Source organism: Papio anubis, chromosome 9 (genome assembly GCF_008728515.1).
Source record: "Papio anubis isolate 15944 chromosome 9, Panubis1.0, whole genome shotgun sequence".
NCBI lineage: Eukaryota > Metazoa > Chordata > Mammalia > Primates > Cercopithecidae > Papio > Papio anubis.
This window is the reverse complement of record NC_044984.1, coordinates 119,545,571-119,567,237: the sequence shown is the minus strand read 5'-3', so window position 1 is coordinate 119,567,237 and position 21,667 is coordinate 119,545,571. Positions and strand designations below refer to the sequence as shown.

The 21,667-nt window shown below is 52.0% G+C and overlaps 1 protein-coding gene across 1 annotated transcript in view; it reads right to left on the bottom strand.

Annotated features, from left to right (window-relative positions):
* AACS (acetoacetyl-CoA synthetase) overlaps positions 1 to 21,667 on the bottom strand; it is an 80,576-nt gene that overhangs the window by 6,161 nt on the left and 52,748 nt on the right. The window contains exons 10-17 of the mRNA XM_031650921.1: positions 19,093 to 19,217; positions 12,812 to 12,876; positions 12,557 to 12,679; positions 8,848 to 8,961; positions 7,660 to 7,785; positions 2,964 to 3,033; positions 2,182 to 2,240; positions 164 to 366 (exon numbers count right to left, since the gene is read on the bottom strand). Coding sequence (XP_031506781.1) covers positions 164 to 366; positions 2,182 to 2,240; positions 2,964 to 3,033; positions 7,660 to 7,785; positions 8,848 to 8,961; positions 12,557 to 12,679; positions 12,812 to 12,876; positions 19,093 to 19,217 — 885 coding nt within the window. The remainder of the gene's footprint in view (positions 1 to 163; positions 367 to 2,181; positions 2,241 to 2,963; positions 3,034 to 7,659; positions 7,786 to 8,847; positions 8,962 to 12,556; positions 12,680 to 12,811; positions 12,877 to 19,092; positions 19,218 to 21,667) is intronic.

The following is a 21,667-nucleotide window of genomic DNA, read 5'->3' as shown; positions in this document are numbered from 1 at the left end:
GGAAGGGTAGGAAAAAGGATGGCAGGGAGAGGATGGCGTTGCTAGGCAACGTGGACAAACGATATATAAAGCACCAGCAAGCTGCTCAGATGTAAGCGCCCCTCAACGTGTGGGCTCGTGGGGCGATGGCTGCGGTCTCCTCGCTGGCGGGAGATGGCCATACCGGGATGCCCTTGGTTTCCAGGATGAGGCTGGGCACGTGTCGCGCAGACAAGCCCACGCGGATGGCGTCACGGATCCTCTTAACCAAGTCAGGCTGGAAGGCGTGCCCGGAGGCCATCTTCAGGAAGAGGATCACCCTCTCCTCCCCGTACTTGTTATACTGGGGGACACACAGGCTGTCCTCCACCTCCTCGAAGGATTCCACTGTGGAGACAGGGGAGGGCGCACATTCATGCAGGAGGCCCCTCAGTGTGGGGTCGGGCCTCACAACAACCTGGCCGAGCAGGTGGGGCAAGCTGGGTGCCCCAGGCCTACCAGGGATGCCTGTGTTCTCCCAGCCCACCCAGGAGGAGTGCCTTGGAGGGACATTTGCTGAGGAAGCCATTTCACGAGTGGAAGAAAACCCATCACTGGGGAGGCAGACACAGCTTCAGCTTTGGCAGGATGGGTGATGTTCTACCAGGAGGCCAGATGTGGGCCTTACTTAATGAGAAGTTAATTCAAGATGAAAAAAAGGACCTGGCTTGGTGGTTCACGCCTGTAATCCCAGCACTCTGGGAGGCTGAGGTGGGACGATCACTTAAGTTCAGGAGATTGAGACCAGCCTGGACAACATAGGGAGACTTTGTCTCTACAAAAAATTAAAAACTAAGTTAGGCATGGTGGCACATGCCTGTAGACATAGCTACTTGGGAAGCTGAGGCAGGAGGATCGCCTGAGCCCAGGAGGTCGAGGCTGCAGTGAGCTAGGGTTGCGCCACTGACCCCCAGCCTGGACAACAGAGTGAGACCCTGTTGGCCTCCCAAAAATGGAGGCAGGTAGCCGGGCACATTGGCTCACACCTGTAATTCCAGCACTTTGGGAAGCCGAAGTGGGTTGATTACTTGAGCTCAGGAGTAGACCAGCCTGGCCAACAGGGCAAAACTTCATCTCTACAAAAAATACAAAAATTAGCTGGGCATAGTGGTGCATGCCTGTAGACCCAGCTACTCAGGAGGCCGAGGTAAGAGGATTGCTTGAGCCCAGGAGGCAGAGGCTGCAGTGAGCTGAGATCACGCCACTGCACTCCAGCCCGTGTAAGACAGTAAGACTCTGTCTCAAAAAAAAAAAAAAATTGAGAAAAGGGAAGCAGGTGCCTGGGGTGGGGACTCCACTGGAGGGAGGAACAAGGCTGGAATCAGACATCAGGATTTCTTTGCCCTGGCCACACAAACGACCTTGACATAAGTTTAGGACTCTGACCTAAGCACTAGCGTACGAGGCCATCTAACCGACTCTGCGGCCTGGGCTGGGCCTGGGTCCCTGGGCTGGGGAGTTTGAAGGCCCACAGGTGACTCCACTGTGCAGCTGTGAGACCCACAGGCCTACACTCTCTGTGCTTGGTGTCCTGCATGGTGCTGTGTGACCTTCAGCAATCCTGAACCCTCTCTGTGCTTCTGGTTTCTTCAACCATAAAGAGTAGACGCAAGCTGGCCAGGCATGGTGGCTCACGCCTGTAATCCCACCACTTTGGGAGGCTAAGGCAGGCGGATCACTTGAGGTCAAGAGTTCGAGACCAGCCTGGCCAACATGTGAAACCCCGTCTCTACTAAAAATACAAAAATTAGCTGGGCATGGTGGTGCATGTCTGTAATCCCAGCTACTGAGGAGGTAGAGGTTGCAGTGAGCCAAGATCACACCACTGCACTCCAGCCTGTGTGACAGAGCAAGACTCTGTCTCCAAAAAAGATAGACACAAGTAACCAACCCGGCAGAACTCACCAGGAGGATGAGCTATAATGAGGAAGAGGATGGGCAAAGGGACCTTAAAGACCCATTCGAGGTTTTATGAGGACAGCAGTGTGGGCAAGGTATGTTCTGGAAAGGAGGTCAGGCTCATAAACGTCCACTGTCACACCAGAGACCAAGGGGCCGGAGTTGTGCCAAAGGTGGGGCCTTTGGAAAGGGCCCCTGGGGCTCCCGCCAGGACCCTCCTCCTTCCTGGAGACTGAAGAACACTCAGGGAGGGGAAGCACGTACCGATGTTATAGATTTCCGAGCTGCCGAACCGCACCCCGTTGGGGTTGAGTGTGCCGTCACTGGAAAGAGAGAAGAGGTCAGGGCCACACTGCAGCTCTGGAGTGAGGCAAGTCCCAGGGGTCCCACGGGAGGGCGGTCACCCCCTCTCCATTCCACATGGCATCCCCCAGGACTAGTCATGGACACTCCCCTCCCCAACTCCTTGCCCTGCCACCCAGCTCTTTCTCCCTCTCAGGTTAAAGCTCGACATCGAGGGATGCACCTCTGTGTAGGAACATCTGTCACCTTGCTCCCTTCCCACCTGCACACATGTCCCCCATTGCGGGTGTGGACGCTGCTGTGCCTTTGCCGTGGGGCCCCCACCCTGACACCCCCTACCCAAGAACCGCATCACAGGGCAGGGAAACGTAGATCATGCCCAGACCCAGCCCTTGGGAAGGAAGCTGGCACAGGGATGCCCCACCCCAGGAATGACACAGGAAGGGTCCAAGATGGGGGACAGTCAGCCATGTCGCAGACTGAGCAGAAAATGCTTCCTCGGAGGTGGTCTTCAGCCCCAAGGACGGCGTGCGCATGGGCACAGGGGTGGGGAAACATGGCGCAGCAGCCGGTGGGTGTGAGAGGTGTGGACACCCTGATGCTGGAATGGAGTGGGGTGCCCAGGAAGGCACTGACTTTTACAGAAAGCGCCTCCTCCTCCACCCCCATGCCTCCGGAAGGTGAGGCTGCAGGGAAGAGAAGGTGAGGCTGCAGGGAAGAGAAGCCGACTCCGCAGCCCTTACCTCCGGCCAAGCATGATGATGCCCCCAGTCTTGGGGTTGATTCTGCAGTAGTCGCCATGAGCCCAGATACCTGCAAGGACAGCAGAGGTGCCCGGTCACCCCGAGGAGAAGGGGCCGTGACGGGCTGCCTGGACAGACGCTGGGTGCGGGTCCACAGACATAACTGGGGCCCAGAGGCAGGTCTGGTGTGGGGCTGGGGGCAGAAGGGAGCCAGACTGTTCCTGCCCCCAAGGAACACGCCCTCTAGGGGGGCTGCTGCCCGGGCAGCTCTGACACAGCTGGCGAGGAGTAACGCAGCTCCCTGGGCACCAGCAAGGACCTGGGAATTCACAGACGGCGGGACCAAGCTCAGCCAGGCCACTGGGGGTCAACAGGAGGGTCTGGAGACAACCCTGAGTGTAGCACAGGAAAGAATGAGCCACGTCTTGGGAAGCAAGAGTGGCCAGGGCAGCGGAGGGCACAGGGTGTGAGAGGTTGGGGCCAGATCTTGGAATGGAATACACAAGCCCATGACCAGGAAGGAGGCTACTGCACCAGTCCCAGTCACACAGGCTTGAACCAAAGCATTAGCCACATGTGCAGAGAGCTGATTAGCAGGTAAAACCCAGGGGATGAAGGGCGGGGGAAGAGGAAAGAGCCAGAGGTGACAGCAACACAGTGTCAGCAGGCCACATGAGTGGCCACGTGTGCAGCTGTTCAGAGAAGGCTTGCGCGCTGGGGTGGCACCGTGAAGCTGATCGACCAAAGGGATCAAACCCCAGCTTTGGATGCAGCATCTGAGGAGAGAGGTTCCTTTGCCACATCCTCTACCCAGGCGCCAAACAGTGAAGAGAAGCCACGCATCTGAGAGAGTCACCAAGGGAGCAGTTAACCAGCTGGGGGCCTCCTGCTGCTGACACCCACGCCCAGCCCTTGATCAGCCACACTGAGGGGAACTGGCTGGCCGTAATCAAAAGTGCATCTCTGCCGCTTTGCAATGCCGGAAGTTATCTGCCTCAGCAGCAGGCTGGCCTCCTGCAATAACGCCCTGAAGATTCCCTGCGATCCGGGAAGGGAAAACAGTAAAGCGGCCAACTTCCGTGTCTTCACTGATGGGTGGCAGTCTCAAAAGGCATCTCTCACTCCCAAATCTCGACGTGTCTTCACTGGCGAGCAGCAGCCTCAGAAGGCATCTCCTCCCCTCCAAATCTTGAGACACTTCCCCAGCACTTCTCCACTCTGAGGCAAGCGCTAACCCAAACAGCTTATGACTCAACAGCCACCTCGTCTATTCACGCGTTCATGTGACATCGTGAAGGAGACACTGCCACAAGCCACAACCGAGCCTTCTACGGGAACAAAGGCCAAGGGGACTGTGTATAGGGAGTGCACGGTCCCTGGGAGGCAGCTGAAGAGAATGAAATGAGCCCTACGCTAGTTATTCCGATGCAAAAAAAGAGAATTGCAGGCCTTCAGGTCTTTCTTCCCACCTCCCAAAGCTAGAGAACAAAACCAATTCTTCTCATTGGACTTTTAAAAGATTCACATACACAAGTAAGGAAAAAAAAAACCCACTGCTAGGCTGGCAATTGATGTGCCCGGTTTCTGCAGGAACACATCCGCATGGCTACTCAGCAAACTGAGTTTATGAACGGCAGCCCCGGAAGACGAGAGCTGCAAGCCTGTGCCGCTCACCTGGGAATCCGGCCTCATCCTGGAACTTGGTGCCAGCAGCAACATACAGTCTTGTTTGCCTGGACTCAGATCTCCCTTGAACTGGATGGGAAATTTCTGGGGTTTAGGGCCATTTGTAGTACTGTGCCCTAATTACTGAGACCCCGGAAATGCAGAGAAAAAGGAAGATGTAACTCCACCCTGAAGAAATGTTCTTTTGTGGAAACTTCGCCCTGACACACTTTGATCCCTTGCAAAGCTGAGCTGACAGGAGGAATCCACTAGGGGCTGGCTCCAGGGCACCACACAGGAAGTGGCGTGATGGCAAAACAAAGCTACAGAAGCAATGTCTTCCTTTCTACAGCAGACTGAACAGATTTAGATCATTCTCATTCTTCAAGGCACTGACTTCAGCTCTGAGTCTCCTGGGAGCTGAGGCAAAAGTGGAAATACAGTGGGAACAGGTGACTGCCGATAACAGACCAGGCCTGTATGGAATGTGGCATCTGCAATGACCTAAATCTTAAGTCTCCTTTTACTTTCTTTTAAAATATTAAGTTTTTAAAAATAACAAAAAGTGGCCGGGCATGGTGGCTCATGCCTATTAATCCCAGCACTGTGGGAAGCCGAGGTGGATGGATCACAAGATCAAGAGTTCGAGACCAGCCTGGCTAACATAGTGAAACCCCGTCTCTACTAAAAATACAAAAATTAGCCAGGTGTGGTGGCGCACACCTGTAATCCCAGCTACTCAGGAGGCTGAAGAAGAAGCCGAGATCGTGCCACTGCATCCCAGCCCTGGGCAACAAGACACCATCTCAAAAAAATAAAAAGCCCTGAAGAAAACCAAAATGGGCTCATCGTCTCACCACTCATATAAGCCCTTATTCACACCTATTATTCATTTATTCACACAATCACACATATATACTTCCCTTTTAAAATTTACACAAGGCTGGGTGTGGTGGCTCATGCTAGTAATCCCAGCACTTGAGGAGGCCGAGGCGGGACGATTGCTTGAGCTCAAGAGTTCGAGACCAGCCTGGGCAACATAGAGAGACCTCATCTCTACAAAAAATACAAAAATTAACCAGGCATGGTAGCACACACCTGTAGTCCCAGCTATTTAGGAGGCTGAGGCAGAAGGATCCTTTGAGCCCTGGAGATCAAGGCTGCAGTGAGCCGAGATCACACCACTGCGCTTCAGCCTGGGGCCAGACAGAGACCCTGTCACTAAAAAAAAAAAAAAAAAAAAAAAATTAAAATTTACATCAAAGGGATGCTATGTCCTCTGTTCTTAAACTTTCATTTTCACTTACTAACTTCTTGGGTATCTTTCCATACCAGCACATGGCCTGTTTACATTTTCACCTGGCATCATTTTTTAAGGTAACAATGTCCATAAACCCACTCCCAGTTGTGGAAAGGAAGGCTTGCTCTTGTTGCTTGGTTTTGCCATCACGCCATTTCCTATACAGCCCAGGAATCTCTCAGCACTGAGAGATTGAGGAATGGTCTAAGTGCAGCCTATGTTCACCCTGTCCATGATAAACAGCTTCAGATCTCATCATCTGATCTGCCTTTGTCTTTCCATATTTATTCATCTCTCTCACCTACGCCTAGGAAGTATCAGACGAAGCTACCTATAAAACTGACTTCATGATAGGATTATTTAAAGAGAAGCAAAATCTTACTCTAAAGGTAAGAGGACTACAAAAACAAAGCAATGATTTCAGCTCTGAGTTTCCTGGCAGCCAAGGCAAAAATGGAAATACAACACATCACAAAGTACTTGTCTTCTCCAAGAAGTAATATCAGTTTCAAAGAGATTATCCTGAAATTAATCCTGAGAGACATCTATCACATGAACCCTTGCACATGTGACAAAAAAAAGTGACAGAAAAGAGTTTTCAAAGAGCAATGTTACAGAAGATGAAGGGCAGTCATTTCTTGGATGGATCCTCAAGCTGAGATTCTAATCCTTTTGGCCTCTCCTCCCAAGGCAGGGGTTCCTGCCCTCCTCTTTAGGGTCATCTGAAGAGTGTTTCTCTATGTCCACTCTTGCTTTTCTGCATTCGTCTGTCTACACAGCTGCTCACAGCAGGAGCCAAGGTGGGGCATAGGTGCAGCAGGTATGCAGTGAAGGCTGAGCCACCCCTGGGGGGATGCCCCACGCTGCTGCAGAAAGGCGCTATTCCAGGCACAATGGCTTTTACGGTGACACGCAAACACGCAAGGCAGGAAGGATCCCTGGCAAATCCTACCACTTGCCGCTTTCTGATTCTCCATACGTGGTCTGTGCTAAACCAGATTACCTTTTGAGAGACTGCAGAAAGCAAGTACTGAGTATAAATAACTCTGGAACAGAAGGCTTGCTAAACGATGAATTATACAGCAGCAATAACTCGAGACTGCTTATGAAATAAGATTAGAGGGAGGCAGGAATCAGAGCTTTAAATAAAAGACTTCCCTGCTTTGGGGCAAGGCACCACTCAAAAGATGACACCCAAGGGTGTCAGTCTATGTGAGAGTGACATGTCGGGTTGTAAATCCTTCCACCACAAGAGCACTCTTCCTCTAGCATCTCCATGAGGACTGGATGATGGTGAGAGACATGAAGGAAGAGACCCGAGCCAGACACCACTTCCACATGCCATTCCTCTTGAACAGGCAAGCATCACCCTGTTTCAGCGAGTGGGCCCTGCACCCTCCACCCTCCCACATGCAAACCAGAGGCTCCTGCCAGCTCCCAGCAGCAGGGGCTGGAGCCAAGATGCTCTGGGCAGAGGTAGCTGAGATTCAACTAAACCAGATTACAGTTGCACACGATAGCTTCAAGCTGAAGACAACACGATATTGACCAAAAATTCATTATCGCCCCACTGGCAGAATGAGCTATAGGCAGCTTCTCCAAGCCCTGGTGGTGGGGGAAGGAAGACGGGAGGGACAGGATGGGAGGGGAGGGACAAGGGTACAGAATTAGACATAGAAGGCCCAGCCAAGGCAGAGGCTGGGCAGCTCTTTCTGCATCTCTCCAACCAACCTGGGAATTTGGAGAAATACGCCTTCCTGTACTTGTTGCCATTCTCATCATTCCAGAAGTGTGTGGGCTGGCAAGGGATCGGCTTAGTACACACCAGCTCGCCGCTCTCTCCCCAGACCGCCTTTCCTGGTATGGGAGAATTAAAAATAAGCCCAACGCACACCACAGCCACACACCCTGGCTTGTCTCTCTCTCTTTCTTAAGCTATTACTTATTATGCAATATTTCAGACATATACAAAGGTACAGAGATGGTCCACACCCACACACCTGTCATGGCAGCCTAATAATGCGTTCCTCCCAGATGAAGTCCCCTCCCTGTGTGCTCCCCAAAATCGCTGTCTGGGATGTAGTGATTTGTTATTCCCATGTGTGTTAACATTTCTGCTCCATCCACACGCATCCCTGAATAGCATATGTCGTCACTCTGCATGCCTTTGAACACACACATACTGTCCTTCTACGTGTCCCGCGTCTTCCTGTGCTCACTCAGCATGACATCTGGGTGGCTCGTTCGGGCTACTAGGACTCGCTGTGGTTCATTCATATTCACCACTTAGTCATTCTCCACCTGTGATCACAGAGTTTCTTCTTCCCAAGGATGGACATTCCTATTGTTCCCAATTTTGTTTTCCGTTACAAATCATGGGGCTACAAACATTCTTGCGTGTATCACAAGTCAGTCTTCTAGGAGTGGAATTCCCAGATCACAGGGCACGTATCCATCTTCAGCTTCACTGACTACTCCCACATTGCTCTGCAGAGCAGCTGCACTGAGCCCTGCTCACCCCTCCTAGCACAGCTGGATTTCTAGCTGCCAGGCCCAGCACACCGGGAGACTATCCCTTTCATGACCAGGTTCTCAGAAGCTCAGAGCTGGCGGCTGCCTGTGTATCCAGCACCGGGGTTCGGATGCAGCACAGCGACCACCCAGCTGCCCGCCGTGCCTGAGCACACAGGTCTCCACCTGTCCTCCAGCTCGACCCTGACCTCTCAGGGGCTGGGGATCAGGAGCCCGGTGGGTGTTAAGCCAAGCTGCGGGGAAAGGACATCACATTGCAAGTGACAGGGGCCTCCCCTCCGAGGGTTGTTTTGGAGAACTATCACCAAGCAAAGTTACACATCCGAGCGCTCCCAAGCTCCCAACTCACGCCTAATCACAGAAAGAAACAGTTGGCGGAGCCATCACCTTCCTCGTTCCACGCCTCCACAGCCATGCCCAGGTTCCGGGCCTGAATCTCCCCTTTATACACAGGAAGAGAAAAATTGTGGCCCATGAAGCAGGAGATGATGTCGGTGCCTCCTGTAAGCAATGGCAAAGGGAGATTCAAAATTCAGAAGCCCCAGACAAATTGCATTAAATTAGTGAGCAACAAAGGAGAAAGTGCCAAGAGGACAAAGAGCTAGTCTCCCAGACACACACTACAACATCCCAGACAGGTGGGGCTTCTCTTCAGGGAGCAGTGGGAGAGGTGATACGGAATTTGGAATGAACCACCATCTGGTAATGGACGTTTTGGCCGAGCCTTCCTGCTAGAGGATCCGCTAAGTAAATGACCTCCTGTGGTCACGCTGAAATTCAAGACTCAGGATCGTAGAAAATGGAAGCTTTGCCTGTGACATCCACCTGGCAGGCACTGCCTAGGCAGACCCGTGACATGGGAAGGCTCGAGTGCCGTGGTTTACGTGGACTTAATGGTTGGAAAAACAGAAATGTGGCCGGGCGCAGTGGCTCACGCCTATAATCCTAGCACATTGGGAGGCCAAGGTGGGCGGATTGCCTGAGCTCAGGAGTTCGAGGCAAGCCTGGGCGACATGGCAAGACCCCATCTCTACTAAATATACAAAAAATTAGCCGGGTGTGGTGGCACGTGCCTGTAAATCCAGCTACTCAGGAGGCTGAGGCGCAAGAATCACTTGAACCCAGGAGGCAGAGGTTGCAGTGAGCCAAGACTGTGTGTACCACTGCACTCCAGCCTGGGCGACAGAGCAAGATTCTGTCTCAAAAAAAAAAAAAAAAGAAAGAAAGAAAAAAAGAAAAACAAAGTTCCCAGCTGCAAGACTGTGGAGTGTGATTTTCTTTCTTTCTTCAAGCAGTGAATAAAATGTGATGTCTTCTCTGGCATTTCATGTCACTGACTGACGTGTCCCACGACAATGAGTGAGTCACGTTCGTTTCTGCCACCATCGAGATCTGAGCAGGGCTCCTGACCTCCTTCCTGCTGCTCTCCCTGCTGGTGGGAATGTCTCAGACCCCCCATCTCAGGCTGAGGAACCAACGGTGGGGAGGAAGGTTGGGGGGTCGGCCTCAGGCTTCGGGCAAATGGCACCTCTTAAAGAGGTGCTTTGAGAGTATGTTTTTAAATCACAAGGAGAAAAATCAGAACTACAAATGTGTAAAAAAAATAAAATAAAAGTGACCCAGGCCAGGCACGGTGGCTCATGCCTGTAATCCCATCACTTTGGGCGGCCAAGGTGGGAGGATCACTTGAGCTTAGGAGTTCAACAGCCTGGGCAACATGGTGGAACCCCATCTCTACAAAAAATAAAAAAACACAGCTGAGCATGGTGGCATACACCTGTGGTCCTACCTATTCAGGAGGCTGAGGTGGGAGGATCACTTGAGCCCGGGAGGTGGAGGCTACAGTGAGCCATGATCATGTCACTGTGCACTCCAGCCTGGGCAACAGAGCAAAACCCTGTCTTTAAAAAAAAAAAAAAAAAAAGTGACCCAAAGATTTCTATGGGCAGCAAAGGAATCAACTCTTAAGTCACATGAAGGGGAATTGAGGTGTGTACCCTAAACTACATCTGTGTAAAAAGGGGGTGCTCTCACCCCATTTACACACACTCACAAACACACACTCAAGCACACACGCTCACCTATGCACAGAACATCTCTGAAGGAAACGACATCGGCTTCCTTGGGGAAGGAGGACGGCAGCAATGAGGATACCTTTGTGTACTCTGAATTTGTTTTACCACGTGCATGAACCATGTTCTAAAGCACGACTTTATGTTAAGAAAAAAGTTATGAGAAAAAATGCACTTGGGGGCCAGACACAGTGGCTCACGCCTGTAATCCCAGCACTTTGGGAGGCCAAGGTGGGTGGATCACCTGAGGTCAGGAGTTCGAGATCAGCCTGACCAACATGGTGAAACCCCATTTCTATTAAAAATATAGAAAAATTAGCTGAGCATGGTGGCACATGCCTGTAATCCCAGCTACTCGGGAGGTTGGGGCACGAGAACTGCTTGAACCCAGGAGGTGGAGGTTGCAGTGAGCTGAGATCGCACCCACTGCACTCCAACCTGGCTGACAGCGCAAGACTCTGACTCAAAAAAAAAAATTTTTTTTCACTTGGAATCCACATATAATACACCCATATTATACACACATGAGTGCGCATGCACACATTCATATATTCCTGTTTTTCACCTGCAAAAATGACCGCACCCTGTAATTCTGCAATCTGATTTTTCACTCATCGTGACCATGTTTCAATGTCCATCAGTGTATTTCTTCACTTCTAATGGCTTCATAAATTAAGAATGTGCCCTAAATTATTCAATCAATTTCCTTTTGCTGGGCATACAGGTAGCGTCTATTTTTTACTTATATAAACAATGTTGCAATATTTGTCCTTCCATACAGTGGATTCTCACTATTTGCGGATTCTGTTTTTGGGAATTTGCCTGCTCACTAAAATGTATATGTAACCTCCAGATCTATAATCTGGAGCTTCTGCGGTCACTCTCAGACACTGCAGAGCAGTGAAAACCCGAAGTCACCCAGGCACATTCCCACCAAGGTCACACGAGGCGACATGGCCTCCCTGCCTCGCTCTTACACGCAGGAGACCGGGGCAGGGTGGGTTAGGGTGCTCTGTTCCTGGGCTTGGCATCACAGCTCTGGCATCTGACAGTGGGGTTGCCTTGGGCAAGTCACTGAATGCTTCTGAACTGCATTTTCCCTTTCGCAAGACAAAAAATACAGAACCTGGCCGGGTGCGGTGGCTCAAGCCTGTAATCCCAGCACTTTGGGAGGCCGAGACGGGCAGATCACAAGGTCAGGAGATCGAGACCACCCTGGCTAACACAGTGAAATCCCGTCTCTACTAAAAATACAAAAAAAAAAAAAAAATTAGCGGGCGAGGTGGGCTGACCTGTAATCCCAGCTACTTTCGGGGAGGCTGAGGCAGAAGAATGGCATGAACCGGAGGCAAGGAAGGCTTCCAGTGAGCTGAGATCCGACCCACTGCACTCAACCTGGGTGATGAGACTCCGTCTCAAAAAAAAAGGCTTGGGGCCGGTGGCTCAAGCCATAATCCCAGCACTTTGGGAGGCGAAGGCGAGGCGGATCCGCGAGGTCAGGAGATGAGACCATCCTGGCAGCCGCGGTGAAACCCGTCTCTACTAAAAAATACAAAAACAGCGAGTGAAGTGGGCGGGGCGCCTGTAGTCCCAGCTACTCAGGAGGCTGAGAGGCAGGAGAATGGGCGCTTGAACCGGGGAGGTGGAGCTTGCAGTGAGCTGAGATCCGACCCTGCACTCCAGCCTGGACAGAAGCCGAGACTCAGTCTCAAAAAAAAAAAAAAAAAAAAAAAAAAATATAGAACCTACCAAGATGTATTGTTTTGGATTTTAAGACTATAATCGATGTGAGAGGTGTGTGTATATAAATGTATTTCCCCCAGGAGCAAGGGTTCTGTATGGGCTGACTCGGAGTTCACAGTGACTTCGTGGAGCATCACTGCCTCAGATAATGAGAAGGCATTGTGTGTATTGGCTGCCCAGCAGACTGTGTCCTTGGGATGAATCCAAGCACTGGGCAGAGGTGTGCATACTTATGGGGCCGGCGGGGATGGCTGGAAGAACCGTCCCCCCTGGGGCCATACCTGAGATGGAGCCCAGGAGGATGCTGCTCTTGATGCACCTGTAGACATACTCGTAGCTCTGGGCTTTCAGTGGGGAGCCAGTGGACAGGATCGTGTGGAGCATCTGAAGACTGTGGGTTTCCACTGGGGCGAACAATCACCAAAAGATTAAAACTAAACCCAGTGCCTGAAGCCTCACGCGCAAGCAGGAAATAGGATGGATTTAATTTCCTTGATTGGCAGTATGGGGAATGAATATTAAAGAGGCACACTCACCCGGCTTCATGGCCTTCTCTTCCAGCACCGACAGCCACTTGGCCCCAGTTACCAGGACAGTGATGCTAGGGTGCAGGCGGGAAAGAAAACACCAGAAACCCTTCAAGGCTCTTGTACCAAAGCTTTCTAAAGTTAGGGATTTATTTCTGAAAAGTTTGCAAAACCCAAGAGAGAGCAGTTTTCTGGGTTGAACTCATACTTCGTGTTTACTCAAGTCTGAGTCACGGCACCTGCCTTGCTCACAAGCGCACCTGACTGCTCTTTATGCTGATTCCAGCACACGGGGCCGGTTCCCTTTACCACGAGGCTTCACATACAACAGCAGCTCACCTGAACCCATGACCTTCCCAACTGCAGAGTATTTTATCTTGGGGGACCAAAGGAAGCCATAAAATCAAGTCCCCTCAAATTCTATCCTCACACATTCATTCACCAATGAAGAGAGGGTTACAGAATTATTATAATTATTTTTTTTAGACAGAACCTCCTTCTGTTGCCCAGCCTGGAGTGCAGTGGTGCAATCACAGCTCACTGCAGCGTCCAACTCCCGGGCTCAAGTGATTCTCCCACCTCAGCCTCCCAAGTAGCTAGAGCTACCAGTGTATGCCACCACGCCCAGCTAAGAGACAGAGTCTTGCTATGTTGCCAGGCTGGTCTTGAACTCCTGGGCTCAAGTGATCCTCCTGCTTTGGCCTCCCAAAGTGCTGGGACAATTTTTTACTTGTTAAAACATGTGCCATACTTGAAACTCTCCACCCATCCCCTTTTTTTAAACAAGTTCACGTTTTTATGAAACTCAGAAAAGTGCCGCTCTTCTTGAATGTTCAGAATCCGCAGTTCTATGCATTTGTGCTCACAGAACGACACATGCTGCTGAATATCCATCACTGCGTGTTCAAGGGCAGCCCTGTCTAACATGCTATTTCCTTCCTCAGCTTTTCTTCCAGCCAGGTGGCCCTTCACATGTAAACTCAGTCGGCCCAACTAAAGAACACTGTTCTCTTCGGGGCCTAGAGGAGGCTGTGAGATTCAGACTCTTCTGCGTCACTCTGGGCAGTAGAACCTCACTCCTGCACATCCGGTGGAGAGACTCATCCCAAGGAAGACTGTCATGGCACTTGCTGTCTGAAGCCACGAGGCAACATGGCACAGAACACCCCGGAATTCAGGGCTGGCTGGGCTGGGCGTGGCTAAGGCAATGGCAGGGTGGGCCTCCCTCCACTCAAGGAGGCAGGTTACCATGGTCCTTCCACCTCCCACACCTTCATTCTCTTACTTCCCCAGACCCATCCTGCCACCAACAAAGCCAGCACTGTACCCTAGAGATGGCTGAAGTTTTGGGGGAGGGAGACTAGCTCCTCCCACTGTCCCCCATGCTTCTTTCATAAACTCAGAGTTTGATTAACTACTTCAACATCATAGCCAAGGATTAAGGTGTCACTCCCTTTGCAAGTATCACTAACAGAGGATGGAGACCTCATGACTCTAATGGTGATCACCTGGCCCTGAGCAGCAGTGACCGCCTCCAGCTACAGGTACAAAGCTCTCTAATCAACAGGCATGCCCAAACACAGGGGTTTTGTGCAATCCCCCTACTGCCCACCCCCAGAAAACTCGAAGGCTTTCTGCGATTTTAAAGTGCATCTAAGTGCAGGCAAGACTCTGTAAACCCTGATCTTGGTGAGGCTCCGCCAGCACTCGGAGGTGGTGCTCTCCGGCCTGTGAGTCACAGCCCTGCTTGTCTGAAGAAACAGCAAAGTCCTCCATCTGTCTCCAGGGTGCACGTAAGAGGGTTAGGAAATTCAATACCATTCAGCTCTTGAAAGCACGGGAGCCCACCTGCAGGCACTCATGCCATGTCTTATTTCTAGCAAGTACTGTAAGGGTCGCTGCACAAAAGCATGAGACAGCGTCAGGGCCCTAAACCGCTGGGACCCAGTGCCCACGACTGCCCGGAGCCCTGTGCGGAGCCAAGTGTGGATCAGCCCACAGGCAGCCCCTCCAGGGTTGCCACTGCGCCTGTGGGCTCAGCAATCTCAGTCTCTCAGCTTCTACCCCTGCCCCTGCCCTGGCAATGCTCTCTTCGCTCAGGCGCTACACCGCCCTTTTCTGTTGGTTTGTTTGTTTTGTTTCTGAGATGGAGTCTCTCTGTGTCACTCAGGCTGGAGTACAGCGGGGCGATCTCAGCTCACTGCAACATCTGCCTCCATCCAGGGTTCAAGTGATCCTCCTGCCTCAGCCTCCCAAGTAGCTGGGATTACAGGCCTGCAGCACCACACCTGGCTAATTTTTGTATTTTTTTGTATTTTTAGTAGAGATGGGGTTTCACCATGTTGGCCAGGCTGGTCTCGAACTCCTGACATCATGATCCGCCCACCTCAGCCTTCCAAAGTGCTGGGATTACAGGCGTGAGCCACCGCGCCCGGCCTACACTGTCCTTTTAATAACATGAACCAGATCCGTGTTCTCATGATTCAGTGTCCACTGCTCTTCCATTCCACTCGGGGAAAAACTCACCCTTCAAGCAGCCCCGGCCAGGCGCGGTGGCTCACGCCTGTAATCCCTGCACTTTGGGAGGCCGAGGTGGGCGGATCACGAGGTCAGGAGATCGAGACCATCCTGGCTAACACGGTGAAACCCCGTCTCTACTAAAACACAAAAAATTAGCCGGGCGCGGTGGCGGGCGCCTGTAGTCCCAGCTACTTGGGAGGCTGAGGCAGGAGAATGGCGCGGACCCGGGAGGCGGAGCTTGCAGTGAGCCGAGATCGCGCCACTGCACTCCAGCCTGGGCGACAGAGTGAAGACTCCGCCTCAAAAAAAAAAAAAAAAAAAGCAGCCCCAAAAGTCCCCGCCCCTCCGACGCTACCCCCGCCCCCCACCCCCAGCCCCGCATCAACCCTTCACACTCGGGCCACAGCAGGCCCCTTCTAGCTTCCACAACACGGGGATCTTAGGCCCACCTCCTGGTGGTTCCCTCTGCCGGAAGCACACGTCCCCAGTTGTGCAAAAGTAGTTCCTGAACCTTCCAGCCTCAGCCCAAATGTCAAGACCTCTTGAGGACTCCCTGACCCCAGGTCTCTGACGGCACTCCTCAGAGTCTGAGGTTGGCCTCTCTTTTCCTTACCTTCCCCCTCCCAGTACCAGCCCCATGAGGACAGAGCGTGCTGACCCCTGGTTGCTGCTGTGTAGCCCCCAGGACCCAGCAGGGAGCTTGGCTCACAGCATGCAGTCCAGCACACACTGGGTGTAGATCCTGGCAAAGTGCCGTCCAACCCATGCACTTCCTTAGAAGGACAAGCCTGCTCACCCGCGAGGCCCCTGCCCTCTAGAACCACCATTCAGAGACAGGCAAAACCGGGCAACCCAGACAACGTCCACGCCTGCCCCGCTACTAGCAAACTGGACAAAGTCCCCAGGGTCCTGGCCCTAATTCCATCCAGAATAGTCCCCTCACTAGAACCCAGAAACACACCCCTGTGAAGAAGAAAATTCACCTTTTAAAATTATCTTGTCTGTGGCTACAAAATAAATGCTCTTTGATCAAAGATGTCAATAAGGCTGGGAGCTGACATGCCGGTAATCAATAGAGATCTCACCCCACATTTACTAACAGACGTGGGTTTTAAGCAGAGGCACTGAGACAGCACCACGAGGACTGTGCCTGCCCCGCACACCTCTTGCCACAAAACAGGGTTTGCCGTGACTGCTTTCAACTGCTGCACAGCATTCAGTTTCCAGGAGGTGGACAGAACCGAGCTGAAGTGTCCTTCCCTCCCAGCACCTGCTCCCTCTCACTGCTGGTGGCGACCAGTGCAGTGGTTTAAGGCCCGCATCCTTCCAAGAGCCCCTCACCGGCAGCCCCTGCCCAGGTGCGGAGTCACACCTGCCTCGCCAAACTGCACAGGAGGCTCTCCCAGGCAGGGCGAAGGCCACTTCCAGAGGAAGCCCTGTGACAGCATGACCACACCTCAGTCAGCCTCAGTGCTCTGGCCAACCTAGGGCCCGTGATTATGGCACGGAACCAGCCACCGTGCTGTGAACACTCGCACATGTACGCGTGCGCACAGGCACATGCACACATACACAAGGCACACATGCATCCACATGTACAGCAAACATTCACAGCTGCATGCACACACACACACACCCACCTATACATGCACACACATCCATGCGCTCACTTGCACTCTCACATGTATGTGCACACACTCATGCACATATGCACTCCCACACCCCCTTTCACATGATCACGCTCCGTGCACGCACACACACTTTCACATACACTTGTGCACACACGCAGACTCACACCCATGCACACACAGAGCAGGGTCTCCCTGGGACGCTTCATCCCTGCATCTCATTAGCACCGGGCCCCAATGATGTACATTTCCCTCTCCAGTAACCCCCGACCCAGTGCATGCCTCTCCAACACACCAATAAAAGTTCCTCCACCTGGAGCCTGGCTTGAGGGTAAAAGGGTAAAGATTCTAAAGCCATCTGAAGTTCCCAGGGATTTGATTAACCTTTTGCTGGAAACCATCTCATTAGGAAATAGCCTTCCTCACTAAGATTGTGAGCCAAATGTCAGGATTTAAATATTACGCAGGCCAAGTTATAATTAAAATGTTAATGGCCAAGGATTTAAAAACATGAGTGGCTCCTGTTCGCCCCATGAACAGATTCAGACATAGAGTAATTAGCACACTTCAGAGCATGGTTGTTTCTGGGCCCCTGAAGCTCTGGCGACTTCTATATTCTTATCTCTAGAAACACTGTCATTAGGCCAAGGGTGACCAAGACCACCGTGGCCAGAACACGCTAGCCAGTTGTGATTAATTCATCAGCGAAGTGCTGAAGAGACTGGATCTCCTGATGCCTTCTAATGATGATGATGATGGGGGCGGGGGGCAGCAGCAGGGACCCCTGCACCTATCCCCATTTGCATAATTCTCAGGCACCAGGAGGGTACTCAGTGTGTCTCTCCTAACTGGCTCCTGCCACTGCTCATGGGATTCCTGTCTACTGTCCAGCCAGGACCACAGGAAAGAAGTGACCACCTCCAGGGGCCCCAGGAAGCACTCAGTGCAGTTATGATGAGGTGACCCTAGAAGACAGGTGGCTGCCAGCCCCCAGGGATGACTAGGGACAAACAGAGCTCTCCTTGTGCCAATGGGTTCAGGACAAAGGTGGCAGGAAATCCAAACGCAGCCCCCCCAGTCACAGGTTCTGCACCCACCCCTCACGAACTTATCCACACACCTCCCCTGTGCATTCGGCCTTCACCTCACTTCATCTCTGATATGTTTTAGCTGTCCCCACCCAAATCTCATCTTGAACTGTAGCTCCTATAATCCCTGCGTGTCATAGGAGGGACCTAGTGGGAGGTAATTGAATCATGGTGGCAGGTTTTTCCCGAGCTGCTCTCTCGATAGTGAGTAAGTCTCATGAGATCTGATGGTTTTATAAAGGACAGTTCTCCTGCACATGCTCTCTTGCCTGTTGCCATCTAAGACATGCCTTTGCTCCTCATTCACTTTCCATCATGATTATGAGGCCTCCCCAGCCACGTGAAACTCTGAGTCCATTCAACCTCTTTTTCTTTATAAATTACCCACTGTCGGGTATTTCTTCATAGCAGTATGAAAATGGATGAATACAATCTCACTCCTGAGTCTGCAGAACCTGTGTGAAACAGGACTCTAAGCGGCCCTCAGTTTTCCTCCTTTTGCTGGGAAATGCCACAACTAGAGAAATAAGATCAATGCACAGCCCAGTGACTGCAGCTGACAACACCGTACTGTGTAAGTGCTGGAACTTTGATAAGAGAGTCCATTTCAGGTGCTCTCCTTGCTAAAAACAAAAAGGTAACTGTGTGAGGAGATGCAAATGCGAATTTGCCTGACTGCAGTACTCATTTCACTACGTGTATACACAGCAAAATACCATCCTGCGTGCCTTACGATACATACAATTTCTACGAAAAAGCAATCCTAAAAATAGAAATAGATTCTTAAAAGAAATGAGATCGCACGCTGCCCATAGGATTTTTCTCAGCCCTCACTCTGAAGGGAAGAGCCCTGGCCCTTGGCGTCCCTCCCTTCTTAACAGTTTCACCTTCTGCTTCTGACACCTGCCACACCCTCCTCTTGGAGACGGGGCGTCCACAAAGGCAGAGCATTCCGGAGACTGCCCCGAAGGCAGGCAGGACTCTGCATCTGATCCCAAGGAGCCTTCCCGGTGCTGCCTGTCCCTTGCTTTGAGCACGGCATCTTGGTACCTACCCTATCCTGTCAACCAGGTCCCAGAGCACGTTGGGCGTGGGCACCAGCGGGGAGCCATCATACAAGACCATGGCCGCTCCTGTGGCCAGAATGGACACCATCCAGTTCCACATCATCCAGCCGGCCTGCAAAGACAGGAGGGGTGCGGCTTCAGTGGGCGCTAGGCAGCTCCCCCAAGCGCTGCCCGCTCAGCTTCCTATGTCCCTGGGAAACCGTCTAAGATGGAGCCACAGGTTGGCGCTAACTGCCCATTTCAAATGCAGGACATTCTGGTCCAGCAACTCCACATCTAAGAATGGATCGCACAGACATATTCACACGTGTGCATGAAGACGCGTCACAGAACGTCTGCTGCACCCTTACTGGTGACAGAGACAAAGCAATGTAGGTGTTATCAACACAAGAAAGGTCACAGGAGGTGCACACTTGCTACTGACACTCCTACACAGTCACTGAACCCACATGAGGCGTTCTGAACAGCACCTGGCCCCCAGCAGTACGACGGCAGCCATTGCGCAGCCATGAAACAGAATGAGGTCCGGACTGACACGGAACCATCCCCAAGACATTGTTCATCCATGATGAATGGTGTCAGGAACCTGCCTCCTGCCTGCCACAGCCTAGGGCTGTCCCCAAATCACGTGGGCTAGAGTGACCCAAAACCAACGTCCCCTGGAAGGCCCACCCACACCTACTTCCCATGCACAAAGGCAGAGGGCACGAGGACACAGCCAAAGGTCTCCATTTAGTTGAGTTGCTTTCTTCCTTTTTTTTTTTCTCCCCGAGACAAGGTCTCACTCTGTCACCTAGGCTGGAGTGCAGTGGCACAATCAGAGCTCACTACAGCCTCGACTTCCTAACCTCAAGTGATCCTCCTGCCTCAGCCTCCCATATAGCTGGGACCACAGATGTGAGCCACCACACCCAGCTAATTTTTTTATTTTTTGTAGATGAGGTCTCACTTTGTTGTCCAGGCTCGTCTTGAACTCCTGACCTCAAGGGATCCTCCTGCCTCAGCCTCACAAAATGCTGGGATTACAGGCATGAGCCACTGTGCCTGGCCATTGAGCTGCTTTCTGAACAGGTCTTAATGTACTTATTCAGTTTCTTTTATTGAGGAACCGTTCCCCAAAGAGGAAACCAGTGCCTGGAAGCCCCAAGCAGCATAGCATTCCTGGCCACCTCATTGTCCAACAAAGCTGCTAAAAGTTGAGTCAAGGCCTGTTGGCCTTGTAATCCCAGCATTTTGCAAGGCAAGGTGGGAAGATCACTTGAGCTCAGGAGGTTGAGACCAGCCTGGGTAACTCAGTGAGACCTGGTCTCTATGGAAAAACAACTTTTTTTTTTTTTTTGAGACGGAGTCTCACTCTGTCACCGAGGCTGGAGTGCAGTGGCACAATCTCAGCTCACTGCAATCTCTGCCTCCTGGGTTCAAGCGATCCTCCCACCCCAGCCTCCCAAGTAGCTGGGATTGCAGGTGTCCACCACCACACCTGGCTAACTTTTTTGTATTTTTAGTAGAGACAGGGTTTTACCATGTTGGCCAGGCTGGTCCTGAACTCTGACCTCAAGTGATCCCCCTACCTCATCCTCCCAAAGTGTTGGGATTACAGGCATGAGCCACCATGCCTGGCCTCTAGAAAAAAAAATTTTTTTTAATTAGCCAGGCATGGTGGAGTACACCTGTGGTCTCAGCCACTTGGAGGCTGAGGTGGGAGGATTACTTGAGCCCAGGAGTTTGAGGCTGCAGTGAGCCATGATCACCACTGCACGCTAGGCTGAGCAACAGAGTGAGACTCTGTCAAAAGAAAAGAAGAAAGGCAAAGGGAAAAAGGGTGACAAAAGGTAAAGGGAAAATGGGAAAGGGAGGGGTAGGGAGGGGAAGGGAGGGGAAAGAAAGGGAAGGAAGGGTAAGGAAGGGAGGAGAAGGGAGGGAGGGAGAGTGGGTCACAGTACAGGCTGGGCCCAGGGCTGCAGGACATGAAACAACTGCCACGGAGGCTGCTGTTAGAACCCAGGTGGGGAGGCCAGGTGCGGGGGGGAGGCCAGGCACGGTGGCTCATGCCTGTAAACCCAGCACTCTGGGAGGCCGAGACGGGCGGATCACGAGGTCAGGAGATCGAGACCATCCTGGCTAACACGGTGAAACCCTGTCTCTACTAAAAACACAAAAAATTAGCTGGGCGTGGTGGTGGGCGCCTGTAGCCCCAGCTACTCAGGAGGCTGAGGCAGGAGAATGGCATGAACCCGGGAGGCAGAGCTTGCAGTGAGCTGAGATCGCACCACTGTACTCGAGCCTGGGCAACAGAGCAAGACTCCGTCTCCAAAAAAAAAGAACCCAGGTGGGGTCAAGCTGCTCCAAGAAAAATCTAACTGCCTGATTCTTAGTGGGCAGGATCCTTCCAGTAAAAATGAAATGCCTCTGAGAAAACTGCTCCAAATTTTTGAGTTCTTTCCATTGTATCTTTACTCTCAATACAAGAGGCTCCCATTTTAAATTGCCGTGTCCCAGGGAAGCAGCTGAATCCTACATCATCGTAGCTGCTGGGAGCTTTCTGCAACTCCTTAAGGACAC